Source organism: Ascaphus truei, chromosome 1 (genome assembly GCF_040206685.1).
Source record: "Ascaphus truei isolate aAscTru1 chromosome 1, aAscTru1.hap1, whole genome shotgun sequence".
NCBI classification, from domain to species: domain Eukaryota; kingdom Metazoa; phylum Chordata; class Amphibia; order Anura; family Ascaphidae; genus Ascaphus; species Ascaphus truei.
Window position 1 is genome coordinate 457,183,210 of NC_134483.1, and position 14,383 is coordinate 457,197,592.

The following is a 14,383-nucleotide window of genomic DNA, read 5'->3' on the forward strand; positions in this document are numbered from 1 at the left end:
CCCGGCGTTGCCCGGGATGTAATTTTGGGGGGGCGGACGACAGGGTTGGGCTTCCCCCGGGTGACTGGGTGACTGACTCTGGGAGCCGGCGCACGTGAGGGGGAGTGCAGGAGGCCCGGGCCGCGCTTTTCCTCGTTGTGAGCGAGGGGGGAGGAGCCTGGAGTTTGCTGCTGAGCAGGAGGGCCGCGCTTCCCCTCTCCAGGAGCCGGCGCACGTGAGGGGGAGTGCAGGAGGCCCGGGCCGTGCCGCGCTTTTCCTCGTTGTGAGCGAGGGGGGAGGAGCCTGGAGTTTGCTGCTGAGCAGGAGGGCCGCGCTTCCCCTCTCCGGGAGCGGCGCACGGTGAGGGTGCGGCAGGGGATGTTGCGGAGCGTGGGGATTTGGGTGAGGTGGGGAGGGGGGAGAGAGTGAGGGGCACCGGGAGAGGAGGGGCACCGGGATAGGAGGGGGGGGAGGTGTGGAAGGTGAGCTGCGGTCCAACTGACGGGGGAGAGTGAGGCCAAGCAACAGAGAGACAGAGTGTGTGTGTGTGTGCGTGTGCGTGTCGTCACTCCGCCTCAGGCCAATGAGAGGTGTGGGGGCGGGCGGCCCAAGGGACCAATGAGATTTCCCCTAGGGACACAGGAAGATGCAGACAGGCATACAGTGCTTTCACAAATATATAATACAAGATATATATGTATATATATATTAACAATTTATCTATATAGATTTTTAATCATAGTGTGATCTACTACAGTGCATCTATTTTAATATTAATCATGGATTGCAGATTTATTTGATCTGTAATCGAGTTGGGATTTGCTATGTTTTAGACAAAAACTAATGAGTGCTTCAATAGTAGGTGATGACAAAGGACATGTCTGGTCCTAAATGTTGCCAATCGTTTATATTTTTATATCTGTGATGGAGTAAATGAATACGAGAGAATATTAGAAAGCCCTCACGTGGACCTTTTTAATTAGTGTTTTAATTTATTGTGAATGGGTATAGCGGAAATTCACCCCTACTGTAGATGACACCCGTGGCAGAATATTATGTAGCGAGAGTGCTCCTTCCACACGGTTTTGGATCAGGGAGTAAATGAAGTCATTGTTTTATTGAAGGAGTGCTGCAGACAACATACACTTACTGTACATATATAAACAAACTTCCGGTAAGGAAGAACTAATCTGAAAATGTATTGTAGTAAAAAGTCAGAAAGGCAGTGCTGATAAAGATCAGAAGATGAGGGAGGTCGTCAATGAACAGACAAGGGAGGTGCTAAGAAATAAGGGTCGTAAGAGTTGTGTGAAGGATACAAGGGACATGCATCTTTCATGTTCTATGTTCTATAGTAATATACATTTTCCTTCTGTACATTGGTATGTCAAATTAACTTTGTATAGTGCATATTGATCTCTTCAAAAACAAACAAAAAAACATGCTCAATATGGCTTTCAGATAGAAATGTTGATATTGCAGCCACATCACCTAGTGAACACAAGTAAAAGGTGTAAACGGACAGAACACCAGTTTACTTTTGACACTGAAATGCTGGGCAGAAAGCAGTCCGTTTTCTGGGTTGGGCTCCCAAGCAAACGGTTGACAGGTGCATTGGAATTCTGCAAATCACTGCCCGGTCTCATACCTAGATCCACTTCCTCCAATTTGTTCAGAGCCACCGCAGTCGAGTCCCCATTGATGATATCCAGAAAGAAGTCAGCGGGATTGTTATGCGATTCACACACATAGCCTACACAAGACCAAAATAACAATTAGGAGAAAATACACATCAATATGAGAATATTAGCCAATCCAGTTTAGTTCTATAGGGTGGCATAACAACACTTCTCAATATCCCCAAAAAGTACTCTAGCACGGCACGATAAAAAGTAGATCTCGACCTTAATAAAAAAAGAAGGTATGTTTTCCAGGTAGAGATTATTAATTTAATCCATTCATTTAATCCCACACCTATTGGAGAGGTGACGAGCCTAGATATTATAGGGAAATAGTTTTTTGCTACCTCTTGAACCTTCTCAGCAAACCATTTATTAAAAGCTTACCCAGCCCTGTGAAGTACTCCAGAGCATTCTGAGCGGGTCCATGGTATAACATTCTACCTCCGGCAAGCAAAGTTAGACAATCAAACAGCCTGAAGATGGAATAACGAGGCTGGTGTATGGAGAATATTATAGTCTTCCCTTGCCTAGACATTCTACAGAGCACAGTAGAAAAGAAAGAAATACAAAATGTGTAAGTAAGGATTTGGATGCAAATCAATGAAATCTCCCCCCCCTGCCCCCCCCCCCCCCCAAATGCCAATTCTTTTTTTATTTTCATTTTTTAATAATTAAAACCAGGGGTCCTCCAGTGCTGAACCTCGCTATATTACTGAGGTAAGTCACTGCAGAAGGGGCCAGTGCTCCTCATGGGAAATCCAACATTTCGGCTTCCGTTTCCCCAGGCAGCAACCCCGATACTCGTGAATATACTAACATATGGGCAAAGTCACAAAATTATCTGCTCATTTCTGACCAGCATTCGATCCTGAGACGGATATTCTTAGGCAGCTCGGGCAGTAAAGAATTTGGCCGAATGGTCCTGAAAGTGCCGGCAGTTTCCCTTTGCCTTCCATTTATGCAAATGTCATAAAATCCACCTACACACTTTTATATCAAATTTATGAATGTTACAACCTGTTTCTCACTGTTGTTGACATTCTAAGGGAAGGGAATTACTGCTGGTGGCTAAATGGGTTAGTGCAGGGGTAGGTAGAAAGGAACTTTAGGGAGTAGGGACAGGTAGGCACAGGAGGTGGACAGCCAGGATGTTTCTAGGATGTTTTGCTGCAACCAAAACGCCGCCAGGACACTTCGCCGCGATGTCAGCTCCTGCACCTGACCGCCGTCCAGCCGACCGACAAGCCAGGTCTGCATGTCCCGACCGCCCGCTCTGCTCCTGACCGCTACGACAACTGCATGTTTAATCCCACGTGGGACCTCTACACTGCCTTCTTTAAAATGTTCCGTGCAGGACATTTCGACATGCAGTTGTCGAGCGGGTGGTCGGGACAGGCAGCCGGGCGCAGGAGCGGACCTCACAGCAAAGTGTCCCATGGCAAACTGTCCAGGCGGCGGAACACCAGCGCTGTTTTGGTTGCAGCTGCAATGAGACGTCCCATTCCATAGCCAGGTTGGACAGCAGGAACAGCAATGGATGTACCAGTTGCTTTTTTTTGTTCCAGCAGCAGGAGTAGCAGTAGTGCTGTGGCTGCACCCCCTGTAGTTGTGTGCACGCCTCAGGAACCTGCTGCTCGTACTGCGATTAGACTGGAATACACTGTATTGTTGCAGTTATTATTATACTGCTATATAATATAATACACAATAGACAGACAGTACAGTAGAGCCCAGGTCAGGCCCAGTCATGGGAGTGGACAGACGGGGGGCAAGTTCATTCACAATAAAACTAGTAGCATTTAATACGTAAATAATATTATTACATAATCATATACTTGAGCAAACAGCACAAGTCTAGTAGCACTATATTAGCAGCCACACGGTAAGTATCCCACGCCAATCCACACCCAAGAACTCAATGGCTTAGACCCGAGGTTGCACCCCTATTTACATTCCTCCTAAAAATACATTTTAAACATTTGATTACAAATGCACAGGCATATAAATTCGATTGCGAATGTGAATAGGGGGGGGGGGGGAATGCAAATATACATTGTGAAAGTTTCGTATACCAGTAATTATATTGCAATCTGGGGGGGGTGTCTAGGGCTACTAATAGCCAGGTTCAACACCGCAGGACCTCCCTAATTCTACGCTTTAATCCCGCTTCTTAAACTAGAGATTGACATGTTTCTCTACCGACTTGAAACGTTTTCAGAGAAATCAAATTAAATGAGTTAACTGTTTTTACAAGTATTTTTTTTTTAAATAAATAATAATTTGAAGGCGATTTATAGATAAGGAAACAGTAGAGGCACACAGTCTCTGGGTTGAAATTAGGATAGAGGTTACTTGGTGGGCATAGTGTCATTTTCTGGTAGTTACAAAAGCAATTTCCTGACAAAATATATATATATATATATATATATACCTAAACTACAACAAGATGCACCAGTTAAATCCTCAGAGTGCCCAGTTATACAACATATCAATGCACTGTACATAGAATTTTTAGGCAAACACCTGCCAGATAGCACAAATCTTTGGATCCTAGGACACAGGAAAAGAGGGCAACTTGCCCAAAGTTCCCCGTAGCGAATACGATTATAACAATGCCCTCACTTTTTCAGGAGCAGCAGGACAGCATTGGCAGTGCTGGCATCCAACCCAGTGGTTGGCTCGTCTAAGAATAAAATAGCTGGATCAGTAATCAGTTCCATCCCAATGTTCGTCCGTTTTCTCTCTCCTCCCGACACTCCACGGATCATCTGGGTGCCGACCTAAAACAAGAGCAGAAATATATTTAACAGAGCCACATAGTACTGTATATATCCATTCATTTATTAACACACACAAACATATACATTTCTTACACACAATGGGATTTATGCCTATCTTTCCAGTGTGGTACGACCGCCTTTGTCACAGCATTTAAAAAGCTCCTCCCACCAAAGACCTCAGTCATTCGTTTAGCCAAGCTGCAATGACTTTCCTCAAACTCTATTACATCATAGAGCACAAATATTGCCCTCACAAATAACTCTTGGGGACAGGAAAAAGTCTGTGTATGGTCATGGTTCTCAGAGAAAGATAAATAATGGTAAGAAATGTATACCTTTCTCGATGGTTCCTAGGAACCCTGGTTGAAAAAGACTGGCCTAGAGAGTAGGGGCAATAAGAGTTTGTTATCATTCAAAACTTGTAGCTAACCCCCCGGCATTGGTCCCAAGAAGTTGATGCATGAAACTCTGTGTTTTCATCTCTGTCAGTTCGGAGGATATGGCAGAAGAAAATAATCTGACGTCAAAAGACTCACACAAGTGGATAACATGACTCAGGTCAGAGCTGCAAATTTACAAGAAGAAATGAAAGGACACGTATTCATTCAGCCCGTTAAGAGTGTCACAGTATCTAGCTTGTAGATCCATCTGGCCTCACGGTGTATTGTAAAAGTGGTCTGCGACTGGCTGGTCACTAGACCCATTGCTGAATGCTGCCCGAATGGCAGACCAATGATTAGCTCTTTAAAGGCACGCTCCTTTCCCCCCTCCCCCTAATTACGCGTGTCTGTAGGGGCAGATGAAGAGGTGCACCATATATTGACCGGAGCATGGAAGGTGAAATTTGAAAGAGATGGATTGACCACAATGAGGGTGTCTGAAAGATGTGCTGTTAATCGTGTATTGGCATGTTGTACAAGATATGTACTTATAGCACCCCAGCTTAGGCAATAGAAAGTTTACAAGGTTACATTATGCTCAAGCTGCTCTGTAACTATACCGCTACGGTCTGCTTTCTTTGTTTACTTAGCAACCTCCAGCTGCTAGCTTGGCACCAATTTTTACTGCATACGCAGTGCACAGGGTATTTAAGGGCGTTTGTTTGCATTATTATCTTGACAAAGGTCTCAGACAGGACTAAAACGTTGAAGTGTTTCAAGAAGTTGTTTTATTCATTTGGAAAGACCTCTGGACTGCCAGCATCACGATTCTACATACCTCTATCGTGGCTATTGCCGGCACATTTGCCCTACACTGCATGCCAGACCTTCTCCCCCACATTAATTGTGATATAGATTATGAAAAGAGTTTTCAAATCAGTTAAGTCAGTTCTTGACATCTTATTTCCAACTAAACAAATATTTGTAGCAATACAAAACGTGGTAACGAGGGAAACGTCTTGTTGTCAACCCTACTTCACACATTACCTTGGAGTCTGCAACTTTGGTTAATCCCAGCTCCTTGATGATCTGACTGATGCGGTCATCCTTCTCCTTCTGCCTCAATGTCTTGGGTAACCTCAAAGCTGCAGAGAACTGCAGGTTCTCTCTCACGGTGAGGGTTCCCATCACAACATCATCCTGCAGAGAACAGCAAAATGAGCGTTTCTTTCGTACTGTACAGAGCACGTGCTGCCGTTCACCCATTAAAATAACTTGGTATGTTTATTCATGGCAGGCAATAGTCATATCCATCATAAGGTTTTTTTGGCCACTTTCGGGCCATAGGTTTCAACAAATTGTACACATACTTAACATAGCATTTGGGAGGGATACTAACCCGTCCATTTTTTATGGAAAAGTTGAACTCCACACGTTAATATTATTGGCGACTCTCTAATTAATTAGTTACGGTTATCGAAATAGTGCCATTTGTCTTACCAATTTCTGCACCATATTTCAAAGTGACATGAAACCTCAATCAATAAATGTAAAAAAAAAAAACAATGGAGTAAATAATATTAATGACAGCTTTCAGTCTATTGATGACGTGCAATCCCATTTAGGCCCAATGACAGTGGTAGGTTTAATAAATCAAAACAGTTTTTTTTTTTATACGGTTTTAAAAAAAAAGGGGGGGGGGGGGAAATCTTGCTTGGAAATGCACCTTTAATGAGATTTCTCAGTGATCCCACTGAAAGATAGAAAGATAAAGCATAACTAGTATTCTTAAGATGGTGGTGCCACTACAGCACATGGAGATAATGAAGCAGTTAGTGTGTTAGTAAAAGAGTAATGATTAGGTTCAAAGCCTCACAAAAAGATTAAGCTAAGAGACATTTACTGTATCATTGTGGCAGAGCGCACAAGCCATGATGAGCTCCCCTCAGCTACAAACATCCTGAGAAATTATATGTATGCCCTTGTGAGTTGGTCCATTCAGTTTTAATGGTCTGTGCTGGTGAACAGAAAATTCACAGACAGCCACCAACTTTGAGCTAAGCTGGCACAGCTGACTATACTGGAAATTAGTGGAGTTCTGATGGTAAAGGTGTCTGTAAAGTTAACCGCTAGCACTGAATATGAACCAGTATACATATTACTCCGAAGCATTGTCACCCTTCCAATAGAAAGAATCCTTTGGGCCTGGACCAAGGTGAAAAGATGATTAAGATTTCCCAGTTCAACTCATATTTACAATTTTTTCTATACAACCGCAGCGTGTCCACAGTTGCCAATTCCAGTATTTAGATCAGTGGAAACAGCCCCCCCTTAACTGAAGTTACTATGTACAGTACACAGGAACGCACCCTTGAGACTACCACATAACTCACTTGTACAACATAACCAGAGGTGCATTTAAAGTTGGCAGGCTGTGGTTTCCCATCTACAAGCACCGTTCCATAGAGACCCCGTGGATCCTTCCTGGCAGCGAGAACGTCCAGAAGCCTGCAGGTGAGAGAGCAAACTGTGGTCAGTCTCCTTGTGTCACCAACATGGTTTGCTCTGCGTGACCAAGAAAAGATACAAACGCGCGCTGCACGGTTTACAGCAGGGGCAAGGCATCGCAATTGTACAATGCCTGGGGAGAGGGTTGAGACCCCTGTTCCCAAAATATTTACCTTTTAATATGTGCCTGTAAAATGAAAGTAAAATCCAAGATAGCTGCAAAAGGTACGGCGACCAGAAGTCCCGGTTTAGCCAGGACAGTCCCGAGTTTTAGTGAGCTGTCCCGGTGCCCCAAAAATTGTAAAAATGTAGCTGGGACAGTCCCGGTTATTAGTGTGGTGTCCTACCGGTTTGGGTGGGTAGGAGGAGAGCGGAGGTTGGAGGAAATCAGAGGAAGATGCCGACGGCAGAGCGCGGAGCTGATCAGATAAAAACAGCTGTAACCGGTAGGAGGAGAGCAGGGTTTTGTTGGCTGCTACAGCTTCTGGGCAATATAATAAAATGGAGAGGGGTGGGGGGGAGGGGTGAGAGGTAGTAGGGAAGGGAGAGAGGATGGAGAGGGAGTGGGGGGAAGGAGAGAGGACAGAGAATGGGGGGGGAGAGAAGAGAGGATAGGGGGAAAGAGGGAGAGGGAGGAGAGAGGATGGAGGAGAGGAAGGAGAGAGGATGGGGGAGAGGGAGGAGAGAGGATGGGGGAGAGTGATGGGAGAGGGGAAAAAAGCAACAACAACAAAAAAGGGGTGGGGGGCGCTGTTTGATTTAATTTGTTTTATAAATATTTTTTAATGTGTCCCGGTAGTCCAATAATAAGCTGCCACGTCGTGCTGACGGCATGGCGGCTTCCTGTTGGCCCATGGCAGTGATGCTTGGATAGCAGTCATAGTGATTTACCAAAATCTCCAAGGGAGATTAGAGTCTGTAAATAAATAAAGATGACTGTGTGTGTGTGTGTGTGTGTGTGTGTGTGTGTGTGTGTGTGTGTGTGTGTGTGTGTGTGTGTGTGTGTGTGTGTGTGTGTGTGTGTGTGTGTGTGTGTGTGTGTTTCTGATTTAACGGCAACATTGTTGTCAGCAATTTCAGATCTTTGGAATCCTTGGTAGTATTAAGAATGTGTCTGCAACTTTATTTTCATTCTGATTTATACAGTTCCATCGTGGCAAATGACTGTAAATGGATTATCTGTATTAAATGCCCCTTAATGATAAGATATACATACAGTAATGCAATATGGTTAAAAAAATAAAATAAAAAACATGTCATAATTGCAAATGTTTGTACATATCTAGCAAATCAAAACTATTACTTACGATGATTTGCCGCTGCCTGTAGGTCCCAAAATGGCATTAAGGCCGGGTCGCATAATACCACTGTAAGGTAATGCAAAAACATGATCATGCACTGGAATACATACATTTTATAAGACACGATGTTCATACACACACACACACACACACACACACACACACACACACACACACACACACACACACACACACACACACACACACACACACACACACACACACACACACACACACACACCTCACAGCAGAAAGGGTATTATTGTGTGAGCTGTTCAACACGCACAAGAAGTACAGTGTAACAATATGCCCACGTCCATTTTTGTACAATTACACCTGCTGAGATCTCCTTTGCTTCCACGAGGAAGTAAAAGGCTTTCAGTCATGACTTTACAAACATCTAGTACTTTTGATCAGAAGCACCAATTACTTCTCAGAGATACTGTAGGGCTCCACTAAATGGCTAATAACCAGGATAGAATAGAAATCACAATCACCCCTTCACTTTCAGGAGTGCTAGGGATTCACAGCAGAGCAATTTGATGCACGTGCAGATCTGAACACGGTGTAGTGAAACAAATAGTCATTGTTTGTAGGGAGAATATGTATCACTGTGGTGCAGAGTGTAGTACCATTTTATAACAACTGGAGTACTACAGGTATCAGTAGTACTTGTACCGCAGGTTGGGTAAGTCTGTGCCAGGCCAGCAGAGTAGATTAAAAAAAATATGCAAATTGTCCTATTTTTAAATGAATGTCAAAAATACATGGTAGCTACAGTAGTTAAAATGACATCCTCATCATGCCCTCGTTTTAGCATTAATTTCACTATGTTCCGGTCGTTGCATTTCCAAGGTAAAATTATGGCAGCTGCCCATTCTACCAGGATTAGTGGAGCCATCAGTATTGCTGCTCCATATCCACTGAACACAAGAAACAGAATTATGTACAGTATGTTCTCACTGATTGCTCAAGGTAAACAAAAGTGCCTCATAAATGCATTACAAAACATTTTTTTTCTTTTTATCTCACTTAGCTAGTTCACTGTAAGGCAACCTTTGATCTGGTATCTTATCTACAGTTTATACCTCAACATGGCCACTAAAATATTATTACAGCGACAGTCACAAGAAAAAGGGAGATGAACACTTATTTACTATCAGCAATGACAAAAATAAATAAATGTGGATTCTTCAATTAGAACACATACAAAACCAAACATTTTAGTCAGGGGGATCTTTACTTGAACCTTTTTACGCAGTATGTAGGCTATTGTCAGAGCATATTTTCCTATCTTCAAGACACCATCACCTTCTTGAATAAAAATTGCACAGATCAATCCATTCGCACATGACAAATTGTTGGTCACATTAGATGTACGAAGTTTATGCACGGTTATCCCGCATGGTGAGGGTAAAGAGGCTGCCAGAAAATCTTTTATTAAAAATCCACTTTACGAAGCTCCTCCTGTTCAATTTTTTATCAATGTGGCATTGACATTGAATTACTTTACATTTGAAAATTAATTTTCCTCCAATTGCCAGGTACGGCCATGGAGTCAAATATCGCCCCGGCATTTGCCAATTTATACATGTTCGACTATAAGACCAGATATTTTTGATAAAAACACAATCAACTGCTTTTTATACACTATATATCGATGATGTGTTTTTAATCTGGAAAGGCAATGAAACAAGTTTGACTGACTTTGTCAACTCTTACCCGCTATACCCTCCCCAATTCGAATCACCCTACAATACAGTATAATATTCAGTCTATTGTTTTTTAGGGATGTAGGTGTAGAAAACTGCTACAGGTTTAGGCACCACCCTGTTTCAGAAGGAAACTGATTGGAATACTTTGACAAGCCTCCAGTTTTCCTCCTATACATTTGAAGTGAGGGCTTCTATTCTCACAAATGCGGAGGGTGAAAAGAACAAATTCAAATGCATTACTAGTAGAGAAGCAATTGGAAGACATGGGAGATTGCTTTGTCCGGTGGGGATATTGCCCAAGAGAGGTTAAACAAGAGGATTGGCCGTAAACATGCAATGAAGTCAAGATCTAGAATAGAACACTAGAGATTTGATAGGAGTACTCTACACTTCCCTCCTGTAATCAACCAGACGATCCGTGAATTTTGGCCAATAATACAAAGTGATAGGAATGTAAAAGAATTGGTGCATTCTGTATAAAACCCCTTATGTGCTAAAGGAGGTCTTTTTAGTAAAGACAGATCCTATACACTGTTACCAATCTGCTACAACATTGTTCACAACAAAAAAAACTTGCCATTAGCATGGCGACCGGAGCGACGTTTAAACATTCTCATACAGGCCAATTGATGAAAAGATGACACAGGCCGACTTGTACCAGTAAATTTGTAGTGTACATTATTATGTGTCCTTGTACCCTATATTATGTGAGGAAGACTGGCTGGACTTTCAAGGAGCGAATGGAGGGACACTGCAGGGCAGCCCTAAAGGACAAAATAATTCAGAAAAAGCAGTGGATAAACATTTTGCTACGGTGGGCATCAATTGCCTACCGTACGATACATTATACATTGATCAGGAGCGTATCGATCCAACATGCTTCTTCGCAGAGAAGCACAATGGATCCAACGGTTACAAACATTGTTTCCTCGTGGACTCTATGAGCCCCATGAAATAGACAAATGATGATTCCAACCACTAGGTTCTAGTTTTAATATTTTCTTTTTTAATTGACTCTTTAACATGTTTTACTGCATTTGTTTTCGTAACAATGTTAGAGTACATTTTTCACGGAACATTACACAGTAATTAGTTGTCATGATTTGTATCTGTTACACTGGCCCAGTGGGTTTTGCCGTTTAGCCTGTAGGGGGCGATATGTTTACGGTTGGTATGCAAGGCACGTGTTTATGGGTATAAAATAAGGATATTGTTCACCAGTTTGGAATCTTCTTAAAGATTCATGTGGGGACAAGAATGTCAATCCTGCCTTTTAGAATAAAATAAGTGTTTGTCGTTGAGTCGAGAGCATCGCTACTAAAATTTATATCTGTATATGTGTATGTACAGTGGCGAGAAAAGGTTTGTGAACACAATAATTACGGAAATTCCCTAGTTTTTCCATGATAACCTTCTTGAATCAAACCCAGTCTTTTCTTAAATATCCAATAGGGTTTATATTAACCAATTCTATGTCTTTTGAAACAAAATGATGTATGAATTAGACAAACAATGAGTAATTAAGAGTCAGGATATGTGCAAAAGAAAGTGAAACCCTGGTTTTAAATCAGCTAAATTAAAGGGGATAATTAGAATCAGGTGTTTAAATAATTAGGTAGATCTTCAGGGGTGAGTTTGGTAGACCCCACGCTACAGTATATAAAGCTCAGAAACGCTATGAGTTTCGTTTTCACTATAGAGGTGTGTGGAAACACGTCATGCCACGATCAAAAGAAATCGGAGGACCTCAGAAAAGCTGTTATTGATGCTCATCAGTCTGGAAAGGGTTAACAAAAACATTCCAACGTTTGTATCAACTGAATATAAACAATTTCTTGAAATCAGGAATCAATCATGCCACACAGCATTGGTCTGTGTGCGTGATGAGGCGTTTCCGCCCTGTTGTACAACACTAAGGAGAGTGTTTTGTCACGACATTATTACACAGCAACCCAAGTTCAATAAACCTAAACTAGATCGTGGCTGTGATTAGATACCTCTAACCCACTGAGCAATATCAGCTAATCATTAACTACTCAGTCAGCACATGTCAACAATAAATGTGTCAGGAAGTATTTTATCCCTTGTTCCCTTGAACATAACTGAGCACAGGATGATTCTGAACTAGTTCACAATGAACGTCAATTTCTACATACATTACGTGTTCTTGTGGCTATTATAGAAAGCGGTTGGCCATAAAAGCACTATTTTGGAAATAATAATGTGTATTTGCTACTGAGAAAAAAAAAAAAAAAAAAAAACAGATGACCAGCACTATATGAATAAGAATAGGTGTGTGTGTGTGTGTGTGTGTGTGTGTGTGTGTGTGTGTGTGTGTGTGTGTCTGTGTACGTACACACCAATTCTAAATGGTGAAGGCGGGGGCACTTTGCGCCTGCAAAATATATGTAAAGTGCTTTGCGTGCTTTATTTTATTTCTGTTTCTTTTACCGACTCATTATGTTCCAACCTTATGTTGCAATATACGCATATCATGCATCAAACACTCTCCTGAATATTATGATTTCCTTCACTTCAGCATAGCATCAACACAAGAACTTAATTTTTTTTAGATATTTGTAAAAAAAAAAATATATACTTTCACTCCATATCATAATGTTGCCTGTTGGGTGTCCATTGACTGAATTGGATTGTACACTTTGCTTAACTGACAATTAAGGGGAGGAGTGGGGTGTGGGAGGGGGGGATGATGGGAAATATTGACAACACTATAAATAGTGAGTATAGTTTAATGCCTATTCTATATCTATATCCATATTTCATGAAAGCTATATTATATTCTAAACACCTTCGGCTTCTCTGTAACATTCAAAGTCATTAGAAAATTAATGGTGAAAAGCCGGGTTACAGACCTATCTGAGGCATGTGAATGTGCTTACAAGTTACATTTCAATTAGTTGTAAGAAATTCTACAAATGTACAGTACAACTAATTTGAACCATCCAACGTCATATACTTGTTCAGAGCCTCCTGGGCTTTGTAAAATATGTATTTACTATTTAGCTATTACCAAATAAAAAATGCCAGACTGTTTGTAAGGTATTTGCTAGTAAATAATATTTAAGAAATAATAGTTCTTAACTATGCCGAATAGTGGAAACACAATACATACTTTTTACATGACTAAGCACAATTGCACAATGTTAGAGTGAGAAAAATAAGGGAAGTCATGCAAGTCAGATGTCACAGGAAAATACCAAGCAGAGCATGACTGTGTAAAAAATAATGTAAAAAAAATAAATAAATTTAAAAAAAAACTAATCTATATATATTATTTAAAAGACACTGTGACCGCCTCATGACCCTTCACCTCTGGAACATTCAGAGCTGCACATACCCATTTATTTTTTTTACTTTAAAATCCGGTGCAGAAACTAATCTATAATAATAATAATAATAATAAACCGTTTTCTGTCTGTCCAGCAAGGTGGGCCACTAACCACAGCATTGTGAGGTTATCTGTGACATCGTCAAGCAGTCAGAAATAAAGTCACAACATTGCAATACACCTACAAACTTGCAGTGAGAAGGTTTTAGATTACTCCGCCATAGTTGCGATCTTGAACCACAGTACTTTGTTGACACTTATGTATGTGAGTAGAAGGGAAAAGATGGAACTTTATAAAGCAAAGCCAGAAATCAGTCAGAGATGAACTTTACCAATGTCTCTTGGACTATGTGCATAGTAGAGACGAACAAGAAAATGTTAAGCCAGACAATATATTTCTTTTACCGTAGCTTTTAAAAGGAAGCCGGAGAGCAATGCAACAAAACTATTAAGATGTCATGGCTATCGTCAAAAAGTATGGCAATCCAGATCTACAGTATTCAGAACTTTCACATGCAATCCGACGTGGAGGGAAACACTGAAGATCATAAAGCCTCCTTATGAGATGCGTCAACCCGGCCTGATGCTGTTGCATGAGTTTTCATGATGAAACTTAAAGAGCTGTACATGACTAAACGGAAAAACACACTTGGGAAACCATCAGAATATCTTTATGTAACCGATTTTCA

At 41.6% G+C, this 14,383-nt stretch overlaps 1 protein-coding gene across 2 annotated transcripts in view; it reads right to left on the minus strand.

Moving 5' to 3' along the window:
* ABCG2 (ATP binding cassette subfamily G member 2 (JR blood group)) overlaps positions 1-14,383 on the minus strand; it is a 123,244-nt gene that overhangs the window by 14,281 nt on the left and 94,580 nt on the right. For both annotated transcript variants that reach the window (XM_075565544.1, XM_075565554.1), the window contains 6 exons: positions 8,637-8,696; positions 7,215-7,329; positions 5,869-6,021; positions 4,284-4,441; positions 2,046-2,197; positions 1,628-1,732 (listed from right to left, as the gene is read on the minus strand). In XM_075565544.1, coding sequence (XP_075421659.1) covers positions 1,628-1,732; positions 2,046-2,197; positions 4,284-4,441; positions 5,869-6,021; positions 7,215-7,329; positions 8,637-8,696 — 743 coding nt within the window. The remainder of the gene's footprint in view (positions 1-1,627; positions 1,733-2,045; positions 2,198-4,283; positions 4,442-5,868; positions 6,022-7,214; positions 7,330-8,636; positions 8,697-14,383) is intronic.